This window comes from Equus przewalskii, chromosome 23 (genome assembly GCF_037783145.1).
Source record: "Equus przewalskii isolate Varuska chromosome 23, EquPr2, whole genome shotgun sequence".
NCBI lineage: Eukaryota > Metazoa > Chordata > Mammalia > Perissodactyla > Equidae > Equus > Equus przewalskii.
Window position 1 is genome coordinate 782,802 of NC_091853.1, and position 22,445 is coordinate 805,246.

General features: G+C 54.6%; 1 protein-coding gene across 4 annotated transcripts; it reads right to left on the reverse strand.

Annotated features, from left to right (window-relative positions):
• Window positions 1-1,674: 1,674 nt before the first annotated feature.
• On the reverse strand, window positions 1,675-19,376 carry NUAK2 (NUAK family kinase 2). 4 transcript variants are annotated; one of them, XM_070591766.1, is made up of 8 exons: window positions 18,887-19,376; window positions 10,073-10,193; window positions 7,410-7,561; window positions 7,004-7,069; window positions 4,957-5,076; window positions 4,303-4,435; window positions 2,845-3,623; window positions 1,675-2,013 (listed from the first exon to the last, which is right to left on the reverse strand). In XM_070591766.1, exons 1-8 carry the CDS (start codon window positions 19,130-19,132, stop codon window positions 1,954-1,956), a joined length of 1,677 nt encoding a protein of 558 aa, XP_070447867.1. In that variant the 5' UTR covers window positions 19,133-19,376; the 3' UTR covers window positions 1,675-1,953. The 4 variants fall into 4 exon arrangements, with proteins under 4 accessions (XP_070447867.1, XP_008533924.2, XP_070447869.1 ...); XM_008535702.2 differs by lacking the exon at window positions 1,675-2,013 and having other exon boundaries at window positions 2,412-3,623; window positions 18,887-19,238; XM_070591768.1 differs by lacking the exons at window positions 1,675-2,013; window positions 18,887-19,376 and adding an exon at window positions 13,540-13,636 and having other exon boundaries at window positions 2,412-3,623.
• Window positions 19,377-22,445: the final 3,069 nt, after the last annotated feature.

A 22,445-nucleotide genomic window follows, 5' to 3' on the forward strand; every position in this document is an offset into this window, starting at 1 on the left:
CTCCAGCCAAATGCAGCTTAAATGACCCCCCTCCCAGGCTAAGGTCTGGCATCCCACCTGGCTGTGGGGTCTGGTTTTCCCATTTGCTAGCTAGGCAAGTTATTTAATGTTTTTGAGTCTCAATTCTTCTTCTGTAACATGAGAATGATAAAGATTGTAACAAACTAACAAGGTTATCTCTCAGGAGCATTAAATGAGATAACACGGACAGCATAGGCACTTCCTAAATGGTAGCCCCTATCATCTCCTCCGTTGCAATTTTTTTCTGTCACCCAAACTCCCCTTCAACATTATCTGAACTGACATTTTCTCCATTGAACTTTACTTATTTTTATGCAGGCTAGCTTGCTGTCCAGTCTGCAGCCTCCTTGAGGCTAAAATCTTGTGTTGCACCAAAGACTCAGCAATTACCTCTCTCTTCCATAGAGCTTAGCCCGCAGTAAGGCTGAATCCTGAGCTGAATGAATAAATGAGCACAGACACCCCCACGGCTGAACCCCGTGCTTCGTGAGGGGAAAGACCCCCCCCACCCCGTCTATTTTTCTGATGTCTACCTGGAGTCTAGCCCAGCGCTCCAGCACTCAGTAGGACCTCAAAGGTTTTAGCCTTTAGTTGAGCAGTTGTAGCCTAAGCCATTTCTTGTTTGCTCTTGCATCTTGACCCCACAGTTGCCTCGCCTCCCCACTTCTCCCCCAGACTCAGCAACTTTGCCAGATGCAGGGCGGGGAGGGAAGGTCCAGAGCTGCAGGCACCCATGGCTGCAGGAGGACAGGTGTGCTGCCGAGCGGGGAGCTGGAGCTGCGCAGGCCCGCCAACACCAGAAGAGGGAGGGAGCCAGCCGGCGGCCTGCCTGCACTTTGTCCTTATCCTCCCTTTCATCCTAGCCCTCAGAGCCAGAGTTTCTCAATGGAACAGGCGTGCAGGGAATGCTCTGCAGGGGGCTGAGAGGGTTGGCCTACGAGGGGGGCATTCCAAGCATTCTTTACTGCCTCTCTGAGTCAGGCGGTGGGGGCAGAGAGGGGAGCAGCTGCACAGCACTGGAGGAAAGCGGATTTCTTTGGAGGGAGAGAATAAAGGCAGTGGGGGCGTCTTCAAACAGCAGGGGACAGAGCTGGAGCGGGGAGGAGGGGATGGAGGATGGGGGAGGGGTGGGAGAAGAGGGAGGGAAGGATGGGGGCGGGGCTGTATAATCTGCCAAACCCAGCTCTTCCTTCAGTGCTAAAGGCAGGAAGAGCAAATTGGGACCCTCAGCCCAGGGCTCACCCACCTGCGTGGTCGACAGGGCAGAAGTGCTGATAGAGGTATAACGGGGAGATTTCAGAGCTAAGAGCTGGGGTTTTTTTGTTGTGTTTTGTTTTTATTAAGCAGGCTCTCTGTTTCCCATCCGTGACAGCCCAGGGGGCGTGTGTCAAGAGAAGGTTCCAAGACTTGCGTCCCACCTCCCCGAACAGAACAGCAGAGGCTACTTTCCCATCACTGTTCTGGTTTTTAACGGAGTGGTTCTTCCCGGCCACAGAGGAAGGGAAGAGGCACTATCAGGTAGGCAGAATTGGGCGTGGAGCGAGGGAGCCCGAGACCCCATCCAAACAGTGCAGTGGGACATGGATTTAAAAAAGGGCCCCCCCTTTCCCACCATCAGCAGGAAATCACTGCAAAAATATCACTACACAAAAGTTAGATGTCATAGTGGATTTCCCCAGAACATAGTATTCACATTACTGAAAACAGCAAGACTCACTTTTTTAAAAACACAGAGCTGAAAACATAAAAATAAATAAGGACATTCCAGGGGCCTGAAAGTCCAGAGAAACGGACGTGTCCATTCTCAGTGGCAAGAGCAACTTGGAGGCCAGAGAAGTTCAGAGTCTTTGAGGTCCAAGGTGGGCTCCAGGAGAACCTGGGCCCTTTGAGATGAAGTCCAAGAGCAGCCTGAGCCCTTCAAGTCTTTCAGATTCACAGCAGCAACCTCAGGAGGCGTGGGCCGGGTTTGCGGGATGGGAAAGGGGAGAGAACCTTTGAGGAAACAGAGGTTGTGTTCTCTTACTGCTAGGATAAATAAGGGAGGGTGCACTCTAGGAGACCACTCCCAGGGCCCCCAGGCACCTTAGGGGGTGCCACATGCCAGGTTTAGAGCTCGGTGGGGTTGGGAATGTGGATATGCACTTTCCATCCCCACCTTGCCACGGAGGCATCCCGCACAAAACTTACTCATTGCAATAAAGCAGATGGGCACTGACAGAGCGCTCTTTCCAGATCCCCAGGGCTTACTTGCATATGAGAAACAGGAACCTGGCCTTGGCCGCTGGCCTTCCCTTCTACTTCTCTACTCTGCCCCTCTACTATCTCCTTGGTTTGACGGAGCTGAAGACGTTAAACCCTCTATGCATTTCACTTGCCCATTTCCCACATCCAGCCCTCCCCAGGGCTCAACTGCAAACCACCTCAGCCTTCTGGGCTGGGATGCTGGTCCTGGGAGGCAGGGGAGAAGGCAGTCTCCCCTCAGGGTGCAGCCAACTGCATCTTAGAGCCTGCCTGGGTAAGGCAATGCCCCGCCCGCCCTCAGCTGAGCTTTGAGTGGACGCCTAGTGCCTGTCGGTAGGTCTCCGTGACCTCCTGGCAGTCTGTCACAGAAAAGCAGCTATCCCCCAGGGGGTCCTGCCACCAGCACCTCAGGCCCCTGCTTCCAGGGCCCTCTGAGGGGGGCTCCTCAAGCCCCATGAGGTTGTCCACAGATACACAGCCCCGCAGTGGGGGCTCGGGGAGCCGTTCGGGCAAGTCCAGCTGGTCAAAGGACTCAGAGGACAGGATGCTGTCCTCACTCACAGCCCCTGAGGGGTGACTAACCCGGGCCGGGGGGCGAGGTGAGGCCAGTTCATCCAAGGAGCCGAAGGTGGCGGGGGTGGTGAGCTCCGAGGCTGTGCGGGAGAACCTGCCGTTGTGTTTGAGGATGCCCTTGCGATGCAGGAGCAGCCCTGAGGCTTGCAGGGGCTTCTGCTCCACAGAGTCCCCACTTACAAACACGTCCCCCGCATCCAAGAGCTCCCCCGACTCGCTGGGTTCAGGAGACGAGTAGTAGCCGGATTCCCGCTGCCGAGACTTCTTGAGGATGCCCTTCCTGGGGAGCAGGGCGGCAGCCTGTCCTGGGCTTGTGGGGGCAGGGCTGAGCGCAGGGTCCTCCCGGGTCCCCTCCAAGGAGGTCGATGCCTTCTTCTTGAGAATGCCCTTTGGCAGCTTGAGGTTGCCCTTGCCAGGGTGAGGGGAGGTGTCGTCAGCCGGGTCCCCCTGGAGAGACTGGGCCATGTCATTCTCTTTGCGAGACTTCTTGAGTGAATGCTGGCGCTCCAGGCCGGGGGCAATGCTCCCACCTCCAGGAGCATGCTGCTTGAAGAAGCTGCATACCTTGGCTCCGTTCTCCAGGAGGGGGCGGGAGGACCGCCGGAGCCAGTCAGCCACGGAGGCCCGGCCAGAGTCGCTGCCAGGGTGCCCTCCCTCATGCAGAGCCTCCTGCTCACTGACACGGGTGGTGTAGCCCCAGTTGACCCACCAGTGACTAGCCACATCCTCTAGGGTGGCCCGGCGGGTGGGGTTCACCATTAACAGCCACCGGATCAGGCCACAGGCATCTGGAGGACAAAAGACAGAAGCTTCGGATGGGCAGCCATGAGAATGGACCCCACAGCCCCTCTCACTGACCGACCCCCATTTGTGCTAAGACGTTGCTCACTCCTGCGTCAGAGACGTCCACTCCACCTAGGGCTCCTCTCGCACCCAGCCCAAGTGGCTCCCTACAGCCTCCAGCTTTCCTGGATGGGTTCTGCCAATTTCCTCTCCATCCCATGACCCCTCAGGCCCATGGCCCCCTCCCTAGCTTGCTTTGTATGTTAGTATGGATCCCCTTCTCTCCCCTGAAATGCAGCCCTCTTAGGGTAGAGACTGTGCTCAAAGGTAAACCAAGGTCCTCACACCCTTCTTCCTGCCTTCTACATCATACGTGAAAGGAGAGAAAGATTTCTAAGGATGAGGACAAAAGCAGTAGGAACTGAGACTATTGTAGCAAAGAGGATCTAAGTTAGACCTCAGGAAGCACTTTCCAAATATAATAAAGCATGCTTGAGATATCCCTTCCTTCCTTGGAGGTCCCAGGCACTGGAAGCAGAGAGATGACAGCAGGAGATGGGGTGGAAGGTACCCTTATCTACAGGGGGCTGCCCTCTTCACTTTGTTGCCACTGTCTAACTTCTGCCTCAGGAATCAGCGAGGGACACCAGGTTCTGGACGAGCACACCCACACCTCTCACTCACCAGAGGGTTTAGGCGGCTCCCGGTAGGCCCCGTTACTAATTTGTTTCACCAGCGTCTTATGGTCCTGCCCGTCAAAGGGCATGGCGCCATGCACCAGGATGTACAGGAGAACACCCAGGGACCAGCTGTCCACCTGAGAGAGAGAGAGAGAGAGATCAGCGGGGATGCCCATGTGCCGCAGGCTGGATGGCTTCCAGCCTCACCTCCAACACCAGCGAAGAAAGGGGTGCACACCGGAGAACTCAGAGGCCAACGCATCTGAGGCCCACCTCCCTCCAGTGCCCAGTGCAGAGGGGGTGGCGCTGCAGAAGGGACTGAGGTTCCCGGGCAGAGTGCTGTCCATCACTTGGCCTTGGAAGGGGCTGCTGCAAGCACAGAACAGTGGCGAGGTCACCCCTTCTGGGCCAGGAGGGGGTGGCTGTGACAGACAGTGCCTCTCCAGGGAGGCTGGCTGGGTGCCAGGAGAGGTAATGGGAACTAGGAGGGTGAGAGGGCACAGAACTAGACTGGGGGTCAAGAGACGTAAGTTCTTCTAGTTTTGCCGCTCCTGGCTAGAGACCCGGCAAGCCACTGCTTTGGGGTAGCCCACTTCTCTCACAGGTTCTAAAGTTGCAGCAAATGGCTGAGGTGGGCTGGTGGAGGGCAGGCACTCACCTCTGGGCCTGTGTAGGGCTTTCCGTTGACGATCTCGGGTGAGGCATAGAGGGGGCTCCCACAGAATGTCTGCAGGAACTTGCCTTGGTGGTAGAGGTTGGAGAGGCCAAAGTCAGCAATCTGCAGGACGGGGTCAAACAGGGGCAGGGGTCACACCAAGGCCTGGGTTGTTCTGCAGCTCTCGGATTGCCCCTTCTAGACTCCGGGGAAACCCAGGCCCCAGCAGGAGGTCAGGGTGCCCATAACCTCTACCCCACACTGGGCACTGCCAACACAGCTCAGGCCCCGGAAGAAAGAGCCCTGAGGAGGTGGTGTCAACAAGGAACGCCTACGCAGGGGTATGTGGGGGCTCCAGGGTCCTCACTCTTCTCGGGCCCCTTTGCTCACGCCGTACTCCACTCCAGGGCTGCTCTCTCCTGCCTACACATCCTCCTGATCCAGCAAGCCCACCTCTCCTGCTAAGCCTTCCACTGCCCTGAGGTCTTCTTCTGCCACAAAGCACTGCAGTTTCCAATAGCTTGCTGTAGCCCTGCTAGTCAGTTCTGTCTCCTCACACTGCCGTGTCAATACATTCCCCATGCTGACCTCCTTCTGCCCCCAGCCCTCTGCAGCTCCTCGCACAGGTGTGACCTATGGCTGGGACTCAGTGGACCGTTACTGATTGAAGGAAGGGTCTACCAGATGGAGGGGACAGTCAACTTCTTGGGCCAACGCCACGACCCTCAGAAGCCAGCCCACCCATCACTGAATGACCATGCAAGATCTGGGCTGCCCTTCCTAGCAAAGGGCTCATCTCTGCCCACACATGGGCAGGAACATGGTGGCATGAACCCAGGGTCAGCCCAGTATAGCTGAGAAGCAACAGTGAGGGCCGAACAAAGATCAGGGCTATGGCTATAGCCGAGGAGAAGAAATCTCCTTACATGACTCTCTGAGCAGCTGACACTGAGGGTTTGAGAGGCCCCAGCCCCAGCTCTCACCCCGAGAGAGACCTTTCCCTGACTATCCTCAGATAGAGGCAGAGGCTAATGCCCTGCACTGCTCCGACCTCTTAGCCCCAGCAGAGGGTCATGGGTGCCCAGAATGGGGAGGGGCTGTTTATGTAACTCAGGCTACTTCGTTTATGGTTTTATTGGCCTCTTATCAAGCAGTTACCAGTTGAAGCCTATAATGAGGCAGATGATTGGTACAGATGGGAAAGTTCGTGCCTGCCCAGGCTGTGTGGGTTTATTAGCTCTGGCTTCCCTCCCCCTGGTCAGCATCAAAGCGAGCCCCACCTGCTCCGGGAATGGGCTGGGTAAAGGGAATGAACTCAGTGCCAGGGCGCCTCAGGGCACAGGTCAGGGGCCACTGGAGGAAGGACTATGTCCTGGGTTCAGGAAGATTCCGCGGAGGGTCCAAGTGCAGAGTCAGAGCCCCCCAGGGACCTGCAGGGAGCAGCCCTTGCCGTCTCCCCCTTCCAGCTCTGATCTGAGTCCATCCCATCAGCGTGAACTTCTCAGACCTAAATTTAACCGCTTAGACATGGGAATGCAGCAGCTGCAGAAAGCTGGGGCTGGAGTGCTCAGTCTGTGGGGAAAGGTGCCAAACAGCTACCTAATTACAGAAGATTAAAGTGCACGTGTGTGTTTGTGTGTGCACGTGTGTGTGTGCGTGCATGCAGGTGGGGAGATGAACTCAGGCCGTGGCCCTCTCCCTGCCAGCCCCAAGGTTGGGAGCCAAAGGCGACCCTAGATCCTCTCACCCTGTGACATCAAGAGCACTGATCAGGGAGTCAGAAGACCTTGGTTCTCGCCCAGCCTCAGCCAGAAGCTAGCCAAAGACCTTGTGCAAGTCATCCCTTATTTAGAGGCCTCAGTTTTCTATCCATAACATGAGGCACTGGACTAGATGACAGCTGAGGGCCCTACCAGTACTAACAAACAAATCTGAGCTTTGCTCAACTCCTTCTGGAAGCTCCTAGAGGCTCAGAGATAATTGATTAGGGACAGTGCAAAAAGACTGGGGATAGGTGCGGGAGCCGCTGGAAACGAGAAGTGGGGCTCACCTTGATATTTCCATTGGCATCTAAGAGGATGTTCTCCAGCTTGAGGTCCCGGTGGACAACCCCATTCTGAAAGAGGGAGGGAGGAGGTCAGGGGAAGCTCACAGGGGAGGGAAAGACAGGAGGACCTAGTCTGGGAAGTGAGGTAAACACATAGCGAGTCAAGCAGGGTGAGCACAGGTAGGCTGGGAATACTTTCTTTATTGGGACTTAGAGCAACAAATCATAGGCCCTTCCATCCCGGGCAAGAGAGTCAAGACCAGAGACACTGACTCTCCCTAGGCTGAGGCCAGAACCTAGTCTTGCCTCTGCTTCTGTCTCCCTGTGTGATCCTGGACAAGTCATGGAATCTCTCTCGGGCAAACCAGCCCCCACGCCCCAGGGACCACCCCACCAGAAGGGTGCTCACCTGGTGGCAGTAGTGCACGGCGGAAACGATCTGCCGGAAGAAATGCCGGGCGTCGCGCTCGCCGAGCCGCTGCCGCTCGCTGACGTAGTCATACAGGTCGCCTCTGCTGGCGTACTCCATGACGATGACGATCTTGCTGCTGCTCTCAAACACTGGGGCAGAGCAAGAGGGCAACGTCAGGCTCCTCAGAGTGCACTGCTTCCCACAGGGGCCACGCGCTCCTCCCCGGACCCGGACCCGGACCAGACAGGGCCGCCCTGCAGGGATGTCTGCTGACAGGGCAGGAGAAGGTGCTCTGAAGCAGACAACATCTTCCAGGAGCAACAAGATAAGGCCAAGAGAACTGGCTCCGTCCCTTTCCTTGGAAGTTCAGGCTTTTGAGGATCTTAAAACTACCCTGCAAACTCCCAGGAAGGCCGAGACACCCCTGGATGAGAATGAAAAGTCAGGCTCTCTGGTTCAGAATCCAGTGCTTCCTCGGCTTGTGACCTTGGGCAAACCTGTTCTAGATACATCAGTAAGAATGCAGGTCTGGAGTCTGAATCCTGACCCCATCACTTACTAGCGGGGTGACCGTGGCAAGTTATTCATCCACTGTGCCTCAGTTTCCTCATTGGAAAAGCGGGATAATAATGGCAACCTCACAGGGCTGGGGTGAGAAATAGATAAAAGACAGTGACAGCTTTGGGTCTGGCCGAGCAAGCTGACAGAGGGTCTGACACACAAATGAGCACTCTACAAATGGTACCTCCTGTTGTATTTATTAGGTGCATCCTCAAGCATAAACTTGATAATAATGCCTGCCTTGAGGATCAGAAGAGGGATAAAATTCTATGAAAGTGATTTGCGAACTATAAAGCACAGGGGAGAGCTGAGATATTCACCTGGCTCAACATCTTGGACTTCTCGTCCAGAGCATCCAGGCCAGGGCCTTGTACACAGAAGCGATCAGTAAATACTTGGTAATTAATTGGCTGGCTGGGTTCCTGGCAGTCAGCCGGCCCCAGCTGACTCATCTCCACGTGTGGGAGGGGCCCTCTTGCCACCTCAGGCCTCGTCCTGGCTCCAGCCCCCTGGAAGGTTGGTTCGCCAAACTGGTGTGTGTCAGGACACGTATGTCCGTGACATTGCATCTTTGTGTCAAACGGGTCCTAGGAGTTTGGCTTGCTCAGCCAGCCGCAGGCCTATTGTTGTCTAGCCTGGGAGAAGGAGCCGAGGGAGGTGGCTTCTCCCAGGAGGAGTCCCGGCTCCCAGGCAATTGGCTACATGGCCAGGAGGACTGTGCTTTTTCCCAGGGGAACGTGAGCAAGTGGCCCTGATGTAATGTGGCCCAGACTCCCGGGGCGCGGAGCTGAGACGACCTGTGTGGTTTTCCATATCTCTGCAGGGGTACAGGCAACCTTTGTTCCATGAAATTGGGGATCAGAAGCCAGCTGGGGCACCTTCTGGAGAGCAGCTGGGTTAGAAGTCAGTTCCTTCTAGTCCACATCTCCTGAAGTCTGGGGCAGGATGGAGATGGATGTCGGGGAGTCTTGCCAGTCACACAGTAATTGTGATAGCCTATGTCTGCTGAATCTGAAGGTGCAGGAGACATATCCTGACCCTCAAAGCTCAGTTTCCAGACCCAGCTGGAGACATGGGTGTGGGGGAGAATTCACTTGCACACTCTCTCTCTCACTCTCTCTCACACACACACACACTCTGCCCAATCACCAGGCTCAGGCTGGCTTAACCAATACTCTTTCATCTGCCCACTCTTCCCTGGAGGAAGTACAAACGTACAATTAGCCTTCTCAGCCCCTTGCCTGGGCTCCTCATGGGACAGGCTCAGGCCACGGGACCATGTCAGTGGCTCTGTCCTTAGTCCTCCTATGAACAGAACCCAAAAGAGGAGACTTCTCTTTACTTCCCACCAGGAACATTCAGAGGGCAAAGCCCATGGGCTCCCCCGACTCCCACTCCCACTGTGATCCCTGGCTTCCTGTGTGCTGATATTATGCAAAGGCCGGCAGCAGACAGATGGATGTGGGAGGGTGCTCCCCCTCCACCCCTCATCACCCTCTCCTGCTCACTTTGTTGTCTGGGTCACAGGGAACAGGGCAGCTGGAGTGGAAAGCCAGCACTGATGTCAGAGCAAGAGGAGGCTGAGGGAGACGAGGAGAGGTAGGAGCCCGGGCCACAGCAGGAATGATTCAGGGTACAGGTGAGAGCCTAGGAGGCCAGGTTCTTGGGAAGGATGGAGAACAGCACCCACGCACCTGAGACAGGTGAGGGTCTCTGGATGTTGCAGCCTCCCCCGGATTGCTAAGGATCTCTCTGGTTTGGGGAGGTAGTGTTCAAGGATGGAAAATCTAACAATAACAACAAAAATGCCTACAATCCTCCAAAGTTGAGTTCCTCCATGAGCCGAGCCCTCAGTGACATTTAACTCGGTCTTTGCAACGACCCTCTAACGTGGGTGGGATTATCTCATTCCATAAATGAGGAACTGAGGCCCAGAGACTAAATTAAATGAGTTGTCCAAAGTCATACATCTGGGTTTCACATCCAGCTTTTGCCCAACTCTAAACCTGTGTCTTTTATACTTTTGGGTCATCGTTCTCACTGCTCTTACACACACACGCACACACTCACTCCCAGCATCCAATGCCCCGCCTCTGTACCTTCATGGATGGCGATGATGTGGGGGTGGTTGAGTGACGACATGATCTCGATCTCCCGCCGAATGTGCATCAGATCTTGCTCATCTTTGATTCTGTCTTTCCGGATCGACTTGACGGCCACCTGAGGACAGAGAACACGGGAGAGTGAGGAGAAAGGTCTGGCAGATAAAATAGCCCTGAAGACACTCTGGAGTCCTGGATCTGGTCTGCCTGCGCTACCACAGGGGCCACCGGTGCGCCCAGAGAAGCCACTCCCTCCGGCACCAGGGGTGGCGGCAGAGCAGCTGGGGAGCACCCTCTCCAGAGAAGGCATCCCCCGGGTTAGGTGCAGTCTGTGCTGCAGGAAGGTAGATGGGCCAATGACCATATTCAGTCTACAGAGCAACAAGGAAGGGAACGACCTGCGTTCGTAAGGCCAATGCCATTTGATTTATAAGCAAATTTACACCCTACACCGTGAAGACAAGGAGTGGGGCTGTTGTGCTCACCATTGGATGGAGAGCACAGTGCCTGGCACACAGGAGACACTGAGTCACACTTGTTACAGTAGTAAACGGAATGGCCCTCATGAAAATCTTGGGAGGTAGGTGCAGAACATATCATCAGCCCCATTTCCAGCTAAGGAAACTGGTACCCAGAGAGGTTAAACGACCTACTCAAAGTCACACTGTCAGTAACTGCACAAACTGGGGTTCCACCACTGACTGTGTGGTTTCCAGTCTGGTACTTTCCCCACCACAGTCCTCTAACTTGCTGTAAACAACCAGTCTCTAGCCAAAAGGTGGACACAACCCAAATGCCCATCAACAGATGAGTGGATAAACAAAATGTGGTCATCCATACAGTGGAATATTACTCAGCCATGAAAAGGAATGAAGTTGTGATACATGTCACAACACAGATGAACCTCGAAGACATTATGCTAAGTGAAAGAAGCCAGACACAAGGACAAACATTGTACGATTCTACTTATATGAAGTCCTTAGAACAGGCAAAGGCATAGGACAGAAGGTGGGATGGAGGTCACCAGGGGTAGGAGCAGTGGGGGTGGGGACTTGGGGAATTATCGTTTAACGGGTACAGAACTTCTTTTTGGGGTGATGAACAGGTTTTGGAAATTAACAGTGGTGGTGGTTGTACAACATTGTGAAGGTACTTAATATGTCACCGAATTGTACACTTAAAATGGTAAATTTCATGTTATATTTATTTTACCACACGCACAAAAATCGCCAACAAAAATTATGAGAAAAATACCAGTCTCTTTAGCCTAGGTAAGGAATGTCCCTCCCCCAACAACAAAAAACAAGCAAACAGCTAGCCAGTTCCACAGTGCTCAGCTCTGCTCCCGTCCTAAGGGTGGAACCGCCCACAAGGACCAGCCCCTCCGCGGGCTGTGGAGGGTCCAGGAAGGGCGGAGGGGCAAGAGGAAACGGAGACAGCTCCGCCGAGGCGCAGCCCAGCAAAGCTCTTGGAGACGCGCAGCCCGGCCCGCTGCTCCGCCCCCCGGGCAGGAGGTGACAGCGAGCAGGCGCTGCGCAGTCCCGTGCGCGAGTCCCCGCCCCTCGCGGAGCCTCCCTCGTCCCTTCTGTGAAGTAAACAGGCTGAACTAAGGGGTCCGAGGGCCTTCCCGCTCGGATTTCGGGAGCCGGGCCGCAGAGAAGCCGCGGCCGAGGCTGCGACGACAACGGGGGTACAGGTGCGGGGGGCGGGGCACGGGGCTGGTCAGACCCTGCTAAGTCCTGCCCAAGGACACGAAGGTGAACGCAAGACTTCGTCTTCACGGGAGAGGCAAGTTGTGGAAAATCAGAAGGCACAGACTGAGGTGAAGCGCTCCTCATTCACCTGCCCAGGAGGGTTTGCCTCCCCTCAAGGTCCAAAAGCAGGCGGGAGGAAGGAGACCGCCGGCCGCGGCAGGGCCCTAGCCCTCCCCTCCACAGCGCTCTGGAGGCACAGCGCGGCTTCCGGCTCGGCTGCGGACAGCGCTGGCCTGCGCTCCCCGCGACAGGAATGCGGAACAGCTAATCCGGAATCCGCAAGAGGAGCTGCTCACAATGCCCTGCCCGGTCACCCCGGCAACAGGCCAGGGATGGCTGCCCGCCGCCCCGCTCCCTCCCCGGAGCTGCCGAGCAGCGCAGGGAGGACAATGGCAGCGGGAGGGCTGGTCACCATGGAGCCTCCTCCCAAAGATGCTGGAGAGGCCCGCGCTGCAGCTGCAGGGGCAGAGCCGCCCCTCAGGCACCCCCAACCCCCACCCTGCCCCTTCTGCTCCAAACCTCACAAAGAGCAAGAAGGAAAATCCATGGCTTAGATGGGACAGAAGGTGGGGATGGGGAGGAAGGGGCTGGAATCAACTATGAGGATTCGACCTGGAGCATCACTCCGGCACACCTCTCTCTTCACACCCCTTTTCTCTCCCACAGGGGAGAGCTTATGGATTCCTTCTTTGCTCACTAACATTTGTTATTTTTAAAATGAGACAAGAGATAAAGTACTATGAACTCTTCAGATAAAGGGCCATAAAAGTTATATTAATAGATAGTAAAAAAAAAAAAATCATATGTAGGGGCCAGCCCGGTGGCATAATGGTTGGGTTTGGGCTCTCCACTTTGATGGTCCCGGGTTGGCAGGTTCGGATCCCAGACAGGGACCTACATGCTGCTCATCAAGCCATGCTGTGGCAGCGTCTCATATACAAAGTAGAGCAAGACTGGCAGCAGATGTTAGCTCAGGGCCAGTCTTCCTCACACACACACAGACACACAAACTCATATGTAAATCACATATCTAGATAATGACACAGAACTATTTGAGAGCTTAAGATGCACACGTATGCAAAAACTCGGCACATCTCGGATGTACAATTCCGTACACACAAATGTATATAATAGTGAGATAAGTCATCATTGGCTTAGGGAGCAAACCCTAAAGAAGACAAGGCCTAAAAGAAATGAAGCTCCAAAAACATAAAGGGGTCTGAGTGGTGCTGGGGGGTCCCTGCATGAGTAGAAGGTACACAAGTCAAACCCCTAGATCCATTTCTTTCAATTCCGGAAGCCTCTGATTCTAAATCAGAATTGTTAATCCTCAACGGACAGTTCCACCCCCTGCAAGCTCGTGCTCTGGCCTCAGGGGGCTAGGTCAGGGGCCCCCAGTTATCTACATTATGTCCTCGGAGAGGACAGCGTGGCTGGCGTTTCCCAGGAAGGAAACAAGTTACATCACCAGGCCTTCACCAATCCGCAAGCACGTGACAGACAAGAAGAGTGATGTGTCACTGACGTTGTGGGGCTGGGCCCCTGCTCCCCAACTATCCCAGCCCCACGGGACAGGCCCCTGGCTATCTGCGGGCCCGCCTGGCAAAGCAAATTAGAAATGGCAACAGCTTGGGCTGAGACAGAGCTCCGCACACAGAAAGTATTCAACAATTGTTTACTGGTGAACACAGATCACAAATAAATACTTACTGGTTAAGTCACTGACTGATGGACCAGGGCCCAGATAAGATTTTCTGCCCTTCCAGGCGTGGGTGGGGAGTCAACCTCGGTACAGGGACTAATTCTGAGGGACCTTCGCTCTCATCTGCAAGAGTTGAGCAATCGTTCTCTAGAATAAAAACATACCAACTAGAGCCAAGGAGCAGGGCAACAATCGCTGAATGGGTCAGCCAGAGGCAGAGGGCCACATGCCCGAGACACTCCTGGCGCGTTCCAGTAAAAATGTTAATACTGCCTTTTCACTCTTCAGGGTATCCATGATTAGACAACATATTATACGGCCACCCCACTTAGAGGGGGCAGGAAGCCCAGGCACAATTATATGATTATGCAAATGTGAATACCAGAGCCGTGGAGTGGGTGTCAAGAGCCCCAGTCTCTCATCCTTACTCGCTTCATCCCCCTATTGAGCTACGCAACTCAAGACAAGTCACTTAAATGATCCGGTTAACTGGTTTGGCTAGTTTTAATGTCCTCATCTGAAAAAACGAAAGGGCGTTTATTCTCCAAACATCTGCCGAATACCTACTATGTGCCTGGTGCTAAGCTAGGTGTTGGGGATTCAGAAGAAAACTGGACAGTCCTTGCACCAAGGCCCTCGCTCCAGTGGGAGGACAGGCAATGAAGTCCACTCCAGTCTAGCGTGATGGATGTGGCAGTTTAGGTCCCTGCCCGCCCAGGGGCTCCAGGAGCACTGCAGAGGGCTTTCTTCGCCCGGAGGAGCAGGGAAAACCACCTCTGGGAGAAAACTTTGCTTTAGATCTTGAAGGATGAGGTGGGATTTGCCAAGCCAAGGAGGGCAAGCTAGGTAGGGGCAATAGGGGCATTCCAGGCAGAGAGAGAGGTTTGAGCAAAGGCCAGAGAGAAAGGAACCATTCACAGATTTGCACATGAAGCTCTCTGAGCTCCCTTCCAAACTCGAGCATTTTCTGCTGAGCTTCCGCAGAAATGACTCAGCTGCTACTGTGCCAGGAAGGTGCCAGCCAAGGATTGTTCTAACGGGCTTCTTCAGAGGCCCCACGCTATATGTCTGTTAGCCTGCCTGAGTGAAACTCCTACAGATCCTGGCCTAGGGATGTCCCTGCCCCTGCGGCCCTGCATGTTGGAAAGGCAGCAGACTCATGTCCCACTCCGTTTTGCAAATGGCACGCACTGAAGGCCACAAGGTGCACTGACTCTTCCGAGGGTTCCCAACACATCAGGGCAGTCGGGATCCAAGATGGAGGGGTGTTGCCTGGAGAAGCTGCCATCTCAGAAGACAAAAGTTCCTTGCAGACGCCCTGCCCTGCTTTCACCTCCCTGCCTCCCACCCCTGGAGAAGGGAAGGCGCCACACGCTGCTTGGGCCAGGCTGTGCAGTACCACCAACCACCCCTATCCCACTTACAGACATACAAACGTGCCGGAGACATGGGTGCTAGGGCTCAATTGCTTAAACACTGCCCCTCACCCGAGGAACTCAAATCAGGACTAATCTGGATTCAGGAGAAGATGGCAGAAAGGTCTTAGAAAAAGATCTAGAGGTGCTGGATCCAGATGCCAGCGGAAAGGGTGCAAGCTGGACATTTCTGGTCATAGTTATTGCCTGGAGTCGGAGCCAAGATCCTTGACTCCTCTCTGGCCTTTCACAGAGCAGCTGCTGCCTGGGAGGCGGGTCAAGGAGCTAGAGGATGACCCATTTAGATAACGGAGGAAAGGCTGGGCTGGGCAGAGTTGGGTAATGGGCCTGGGGGGTGGCTCACCATCCCCCCAAGCCTGCCAGAGAACCAGGCAGGAAGCAGGGTTCTGAGGGGAGTTGGGGGTGCCTCCCCTAAGCCTGCTGTGTGCCCACCCCTCCTTCCACTTTCTAGCCCTCTCTGCCAGGTTGCTGGGCAAGGCGCTTCCCTGCCCAGCCCTCTTGTGTGGTTTGGCCAGAGCCCAAGGACAAGAGTCGCCTGCAGCCGGAGCCTCCCTCCCTGCTGCTGAGCAGGCAGGTGCAGGAGGAGTTGGGAGGGCAGCCTCAGAAGAGGAGGCCTTCAGCAGCTGGCCAGGCGGGAACCCTTCTCTGGAGCAGGGGCTGAAGGAGAGACTAGGGCTGCGAACACAGCAGAGGCCAAAGTGGTTTGGCTTAAGGAAGCTGTGCACAACCTCGTCCTCTTGCTCAGGGCAGGACAGACCCAGGATGGGGGCCCCCAGGAAAGGGAGGGTAGGGCCTAGTCAAACCCAGCCTTGCTGTGATAGTAAGCAACATTGTGTGTGTCAGTTCCTGTGCCGAGCACTTTACATATATTTTCTTATTTAATCCTAGGAGAACCCCACAAGGTAGGAATTATTACAATCCCCACTTTAGAGAGGAGAAAACTGAGACACAGAGAGGTCACACAGCTTGTAAGCAATAGAGCCAGGACTGAACCCTTGCAGTCTGACTCTGAGCTAAGCGGCCTTCCTGACAGGTGAAGACCAGGAACATAGTGTGGTTCATCCACTCAGGATCCCCCAACAGTCAGCATGGGGTGGTGGGGGCTGGCACCCAGCAACTCGTCCATCCTCAGCCCTGCCTGGAGCTCTGGGAGGCGGCTGGAGCCAGCTGTTGGGATGACAAAGCACACCGAGGCAAGCCCGGGCGCAGCACAAGGCCAGCTCCCAGGCCGAGACTCAGTATCGGTCACCCAGGGCCTGTACTGGTCCAGCAGGACAGTATGTTGCAGGAATGCCACTAAACAGTCACAGAACAACTCACGTCCCCTCTCTGGTCCTCAGTTTCCCCATCTGTCAATGAAGGAATAAGACCATCTCAGTCATTTTCAAACATCTGGGAATCCCACACCGCAATCCAATACATAAAAGAGACAGAAGGACCCCTGCTCCAGAGCACTATCCACTTGGACCCCCTGTGCTCCTTACAGCACCCCTCGGATGTAGGACTTCCATGCAGTCATGCCAAAGGCTTTGGTGGACTCCACCATTCCAAGGACTGCAGCAGGTGTTTTTTTCTTTAGAGGGAGGGGCACTCGGGAGCTTGGGAGAGTCACAGGAGGAAACGTCATTTAGATACCAGGAATGTACTTGGAGTCTAGAAGATCCAGAGCAAATATTTGTTTTTCCTTTGATGCCCTCCTGGAGTAGCCATTAGTCCTGCCCGCCTGCCCCTTCCCCTGGACAGTCCCGTCACGCCCCTGATAATGTCATCGAGGCAGGTTAGGAATGGGAAATATGCCAGAAAGGGGGTAGAAAACTGGGATGGGAGCCACTCAGCAGGCTTTCCTCTGAATCTAGCCCCTGCCAACAATCTCGGTCCATTTTGAGGGAGGTCTTGGACCACTCCCATGCCCCTCTGCCCTACTAGAGATCCTGAGGCACCAGGTCACTTTCTTTTCAGGGAGGACAGTGAAGAAGTAGGAATGGGGGTGGAGAAGAGGACTCCTCTCCAGAACTGAGAAATCATCAGCACAGCAGGCAGCTGCTCTCCAAGGAGGAGGGAGACCCCCGGGCAAGTTCCCAGCAGAAGGACAGGGTGGTCTAAGGATAAGGGAGGTTCAGAGCAGGTCCCTTTCCTACTGATCTTGGCTCCCTGCAGAAAACAAGAGGCATGGGGCCAGGAAGCACCTTCTGAATTCTCTCTGTTCTGATGTAATAAGAGCTGGAATTCCTGCCTACAGCCACTCAGGTTTGAAAACTGAAAGCCAGTTTATCTCCTCCCAGAATCAGAGATCGATCTCTCTCTCTCTCTCTCTCTCTCTCTCTCTCACACACACACACACACACACACAGAGGCACGCACCTGTGCGCAGTGACCCAGGTCAAGAGTCTGATGGGATCTCTGAACTTAAATCTCAGTTTCCCAGTGTCTGGGCCACCCCAGTCCCCCGAACCCAGTATGTCCCCTAGCAAGAGGCACAAGCCACGAGCAGCTCTTTTCCAGCTGAGCCCCTGACCAAGCCTGGAACCTCACCCGGCCCTCACACTTCATAGAAAGAGAAAGAAAAGGAAAGCCAGGAAGTACACGATTGCCCAATAGCTGTAACCTGGCAGCGGGCAACTGGGGACTGTGCCAGGAGTTAGCAGGAAAAACATTCTCGGTCCTATTGATGGGGCCATAATCCACCCCCTTTTTCCAGCATCCACTTTCCTTCACCAATGAAATGACTTCTTGAATTTCAAACCAGCTACTGGCTGCAAAAGCAAACAATCTGGGGAGGTGACTGCTGCCACAGCCGACAGGGCAAACCGTGGCCACACACACACACGCCTCTCAACCAGCACCCACCGGGATTGGAGAAATGATCCCTAGACCATCTGACCTAAAAGGCTTGTTATATACAGATTATTTGGCCCCATCCTAGATTTTCAGAATAAAATCCTCTGGGTGTGGAACCAGAGACTAAGCAGTTTAAACAAGCACCGCTGGCGATTCCTACGCACATTAAACTCATTTGCTAACTGACTTTCGGCAAACCTGACATCCTTTCAGCTGGCCTTTCCACATATAAATATCCGTTCTCACTGTGGGTTCTATGTGTCAGAAACAATTTAAATTCACGTTTGTATCTCATTCAGTCCTCATTGCAGATTGTGAGGGAGGCCGTGTCTTCTTCATTTTTGCAGAAGGGGAAAGAAATAAAGTAAATTGTGCAAAATCGCACAGATTATTACTACCACCACCACACACACAGCCACCAAATTAACAGGACACATTCCGGAAAAGGCCCCAAACCCAAAGGTGTCTTGGGGCACAGTGAACCTTGCCCCAGAGCCTGGTTTCACATTTCCCAGACTGAAACACCTGTCATAATGAAACTTGGACCCAATCTTAGACCTGGAAAGGACCTAAGTGTCAAACTCACCCCCACCCCACCCTGAGCAGACCTCCGTAGACTGCTGGGCTGCCAGACTATAAGGACGGAGTTGAAGAACTGGACACCTAGTCCATTCAAACAGCCACACACACATTTTTTAACTCCCAGGAAAATGAGGCACTTTCTACTTCCTCTTCCCATTCTACTCTCTTGGATAGCCTGTTGTAAGTAAGATTCAACTGAAGCCCCATCTTCTTTAGGGAGCCTTCTCATCCCAAGACAGGGCACCCGGCGCCAACCGTCCTCTCACTTATTTGGCTGACCGGTGTTGGGGTTCTCAGGTCCACGACCATTGTCCCTACAAGCATGGCCAGACAGACCTGCAATGGATACCTCCTCCCCCCACCAAACACACACACACACCCTCAGCATGGTAAAGACTGCTGCCCACTCCACCGAGCAAGGCACTAGCCCCCGGCGCAGCCCGTCGCTCAGCGCCGCGGCCAAGCCCGCCCGCCCGCGCCGAGAGGAAGCCGCACTCACCAGGCGCCCCGCGCTCTCCCGCGCCTTCTTCACCTTCCCGTAGGTGCCCTTGCCCAGGGTCTCCAGAAACTCGTAGCGGTGCCGCAGGTTGTGCTTGTGGTGGTGCCGTTTCACCGCCTGCTTCTTCATCGGCGGCTTGGGCGACTTGATGAGCCCGTCGGCCAGCGGACGGCCGAGCTCCGCGTCCAGGGCGGTGGCGGCCGAGGGGGCCGGGCCGAGGCGCCGAGGGAAAGCCCGCGACTCCATGGCGAGCAGGACGGGGACAAGGCGGAGCGGGAACCGGCGGCGCGGGGACAGCTGGAGGCCGGAGCACGCGTCCCGCGCCTGCGCCCGGACCCCAGCCGCACCGGAGCGCTAGGAGAGGCGCCGCGTTCCGAGTTCTTATAAAGGCTCCGCCACGGCCTGGCCACGCCCCCCGCGCCCATTGGCCTGCTCGCTGATTGCGCGTGATCAGGGCCGCCCACATTGGCTCGCCCTGGCCTCCGGCCCCGCCTCCTCCCTGCGCGTGTCCGGGAAAGGTGTCAATGGAGCCCCGCCTACCTGGGCCCCCGGGGGCATAGGCATGGGGAACAGAAGACACCAGCGGAGGCTGTTTGGCAGCTTGGTACTACTGGGGTCTGGAACCTTTGAGGGGCCTTGGAACTGCTCTGGCCTCTGAGGGGCTCTTGGTCCTGGTTGGAGCCACCTGTTGTCCTTCTATTGTGTTTTCTGTTAGCAAAGGACAATCTGACGATCTGACTATAGGTCACCAAAGTATTTCTCCATCCTGAGTAATCTGCTTCTCTCAAGCTAAAATCTAGCAAGTCATTGGACCACTTCTTTAGGGCATAAGGAGAAAGGGGGATGGAATGGGACGGAAGCAGTCTCCAGCCAAGTGGGAGGGCTGGTGGAGAGCTGTCCCCAGGTTCTGAGTTCACCTGTCTTCGGTTAGATCAATCTTAATTGGATCCCAGAAATGCAATTCTGGAAAGTTCCTACCGCTTTATCAAAGAAGGCTTCTAGGATTGAGTGGGTCCCTCAAGATGTGCTGAAATTTATGAAGTGATGGAAGGAGGTGGAGAGAGCCAAAAGGAAATATTCGTTCATTAAAAAACATTTTACACAGCTATTATTTAACTTGTGTCCCCACATCTGTAAATAGTAGCCCACCCAAGGTTTTCCTCCCTGTGATTTTGGAATCAGGAGAACTGGTGGTAGGTCCCTAAGTTTGGCTTGGTTTTTAAGGCCTGGAGCACTAGATCCAGAATCCTCATTCTGAATGTCATTTAGAGTGAAATGAGAATACCCATAGGCTCTCCTCCTCCCTGTGGAGTGTAACGGGGAGACAGGAATATTCCCCTCGAGTCTTCATGATAACCCAGTCCTGTGAAGTGGGTATTATTCTACTGAAGGCCACACAACTGGTAAGAAACTGGCAGAGCTGGAATTCAGACCCACCCCCCCCCAGGAGGATGGTGCCTCCAGCTGTGTATTCAGGACATGCTGAGGACCAAGAAGGGCTAGATCCCCAGGGACTGAATTTTGTATTTAGTGTCTGCCCACTTTCCCACTCCCACTGATCCTTTGATCCTTTCTAGTGTGAGTTAGGGATGGAGAATAGGGCTGGAGGGTCTGCTTGTGTAGGAAACCTATCCCTTCCCCAAATGTGGAGGCCCACAGGAGGTGGCAGCCAATCTGGCATTCTTCCCTCTATTGGCCTTCCCTCTTGCTCTGAGTTATCTGTGAAAATAGAATGAGGCCCAGGTAACAGTTCCCCCAACATGCTGTTTCCTTTCTCCCCTAAGATCTGCATCCATTCCTGCAGGCCCAGCTAGCTGGGCCATCCAGGGGGATTAGGGCTCTCAAGAGGAGGCATGGGTAATATAAGAGTAAGCACAGGGCTGAGTGTTGGGGGACCTGAGTTTCCACCCTGACTAACACCAACCAGTTCTGTGACCTTTTACCAACCACTGGTCCCCACTAGGTGCTAGGCCTGTGGATATGACGATGGTGACAAGTTGGACATGGTCTCTGCCCTCAGAGAATTCTCAGTCTAGTGGGAAATGAACAAGCAAATCCTAGACAGAAGATGTGTCCATGATGGGGGAAGAACATCATGTTCTTCATGTTACATGCCCTTGGAGTGTGTAACAGGAGGGAGCCTCTAGCCCAAACAGAAGGAGGTTGTCAGGGGCAATGTCCTGCAGACAGGACCTCTGAGCTCAGACCTGAAGGATGTGAGACAATTAGCCAGATGAAGCAACATTTCCTCTTAAGCAAGCTGAAGAATGACACAGATGAGCCCAAGATTCCCTTTTAGGCTTAATCTAGACTCGTCTGAGTTCTTCCAGGTACCCCCAACACCTCGAGCACTGCTAGGCACAAAAAAGGTCTCAGGAGATGCTTATGAACCAGAGGAATGCGCGTGCACTGGGATCCACGGACTGAAGGGAAAGCACCCACAGAGGACCTATTTCCCTCCATGACCAGCTGAACCGGCTACGGCAGGAGGGGTAGATCCCCCGCACCCCTGGGACCTTCCCCACACTCACTTCAGCTCCCTTTGACCAGAATGTGAATCCCAACTTGGGGGGCAAGCCATGGATGACCAAAGACCCCAGAGTAAAGGAATTGCCCCTGTTCCAGCCAAGATGCAGCCTGGCGGCCCCTGAGTTACTACAGGGCAGAGCTTTGGTGACGAGGGAACCTGGCGGCTGTCTGTGCACAGCAGACAGGCAGGGGAGACAGATGAACAGATACAGAGCCGGAACGGCATGCCACTCGGAAATGATCCCACCTGCTGAAACTCAACTCTCAGATTCCTTAGAGAGACCTGTCTGCGGCAGAGAGAGAATGCTGGGCAGGGAGTCTGCTCCGTCAGAGGACTCGGCTGCCGACAGGGCTTGGGGAATTTCTGCATCGTGGGCTCTGATGTGCCGGGAATCTGAGCTGAGCTGAGCCATCTCAATCCTGCCTGCCCCACCATCCAGTCCGGGGGCCACCCACGCCCAATCACTGATCCTGATCGTTGTCTGAGGGGCTCCGGGGATACCCACTCATTGGGCCTACTAGGTGCCACACTGGGAAGACAGTTAGGAACAAGCGGCTGTCCCAGTCCTTATACACTCACAGTCTGTGTGTGTGTCTATGTGGGTCCAGCCTAGTAAAAGGGGATGTTAGTGCAGCTCAGAGCAAGGACTGCTGTGACGTGTGAAGTGTGGGGTGCTGGTGGGAGAGCAGGGAGGGACACCAAGGCTCTGCTTTGGGAGTGAGCTGGGGGGTAGGGGGTAAAGCAGGTCTCCTGAAGAAGAAAGAAATCTGAGTCTTGAGGGGTGACTAAGAATTAGTTCCCTTCTCTCGGGAAGTTAACAGTTTAGTAAGGGAAATAAGAGACATATACAAGTTACAATGTAATCCAAGGCAAAAAGTGGGAAGACCCTCCAGAGAGGAGCAAAGTGCCAGGTGGGCCTTATACTGGTTCAGGGGTTTGAGGGAGGGCCTCACAGCAGGCCCGTTGTCCGTTGAAGGGAGGGTAGGATTTGGTAAACTGTGAGGGAAGGCCTTCAGGGATGGGGTGGGA

Coding starts and splice junctions, on each gene's coding strand:
- NUAK2 (XM_008535702.2), bottom strand. CDS start 19,132: ATGGAGTCGCGGGCTTTCCCTCGGCGCCTCGGCCCGGCCCCCTCGGCC. Junction 5,077..7,003: donor ATGCCAATGGAAATATCAAG/GTGAGCCCCACT, acceptor CCCGTCCTGCAG/ATTGCTGACTTTGGCCTCTC. Junction 3,624..4,302: donor GGAGCCGCCTAAACCCTCTG/GTGAGTGAGAGG, acceptor TTTGTCCTCCAG/ATGCCTGTGGCCTGATCCGG.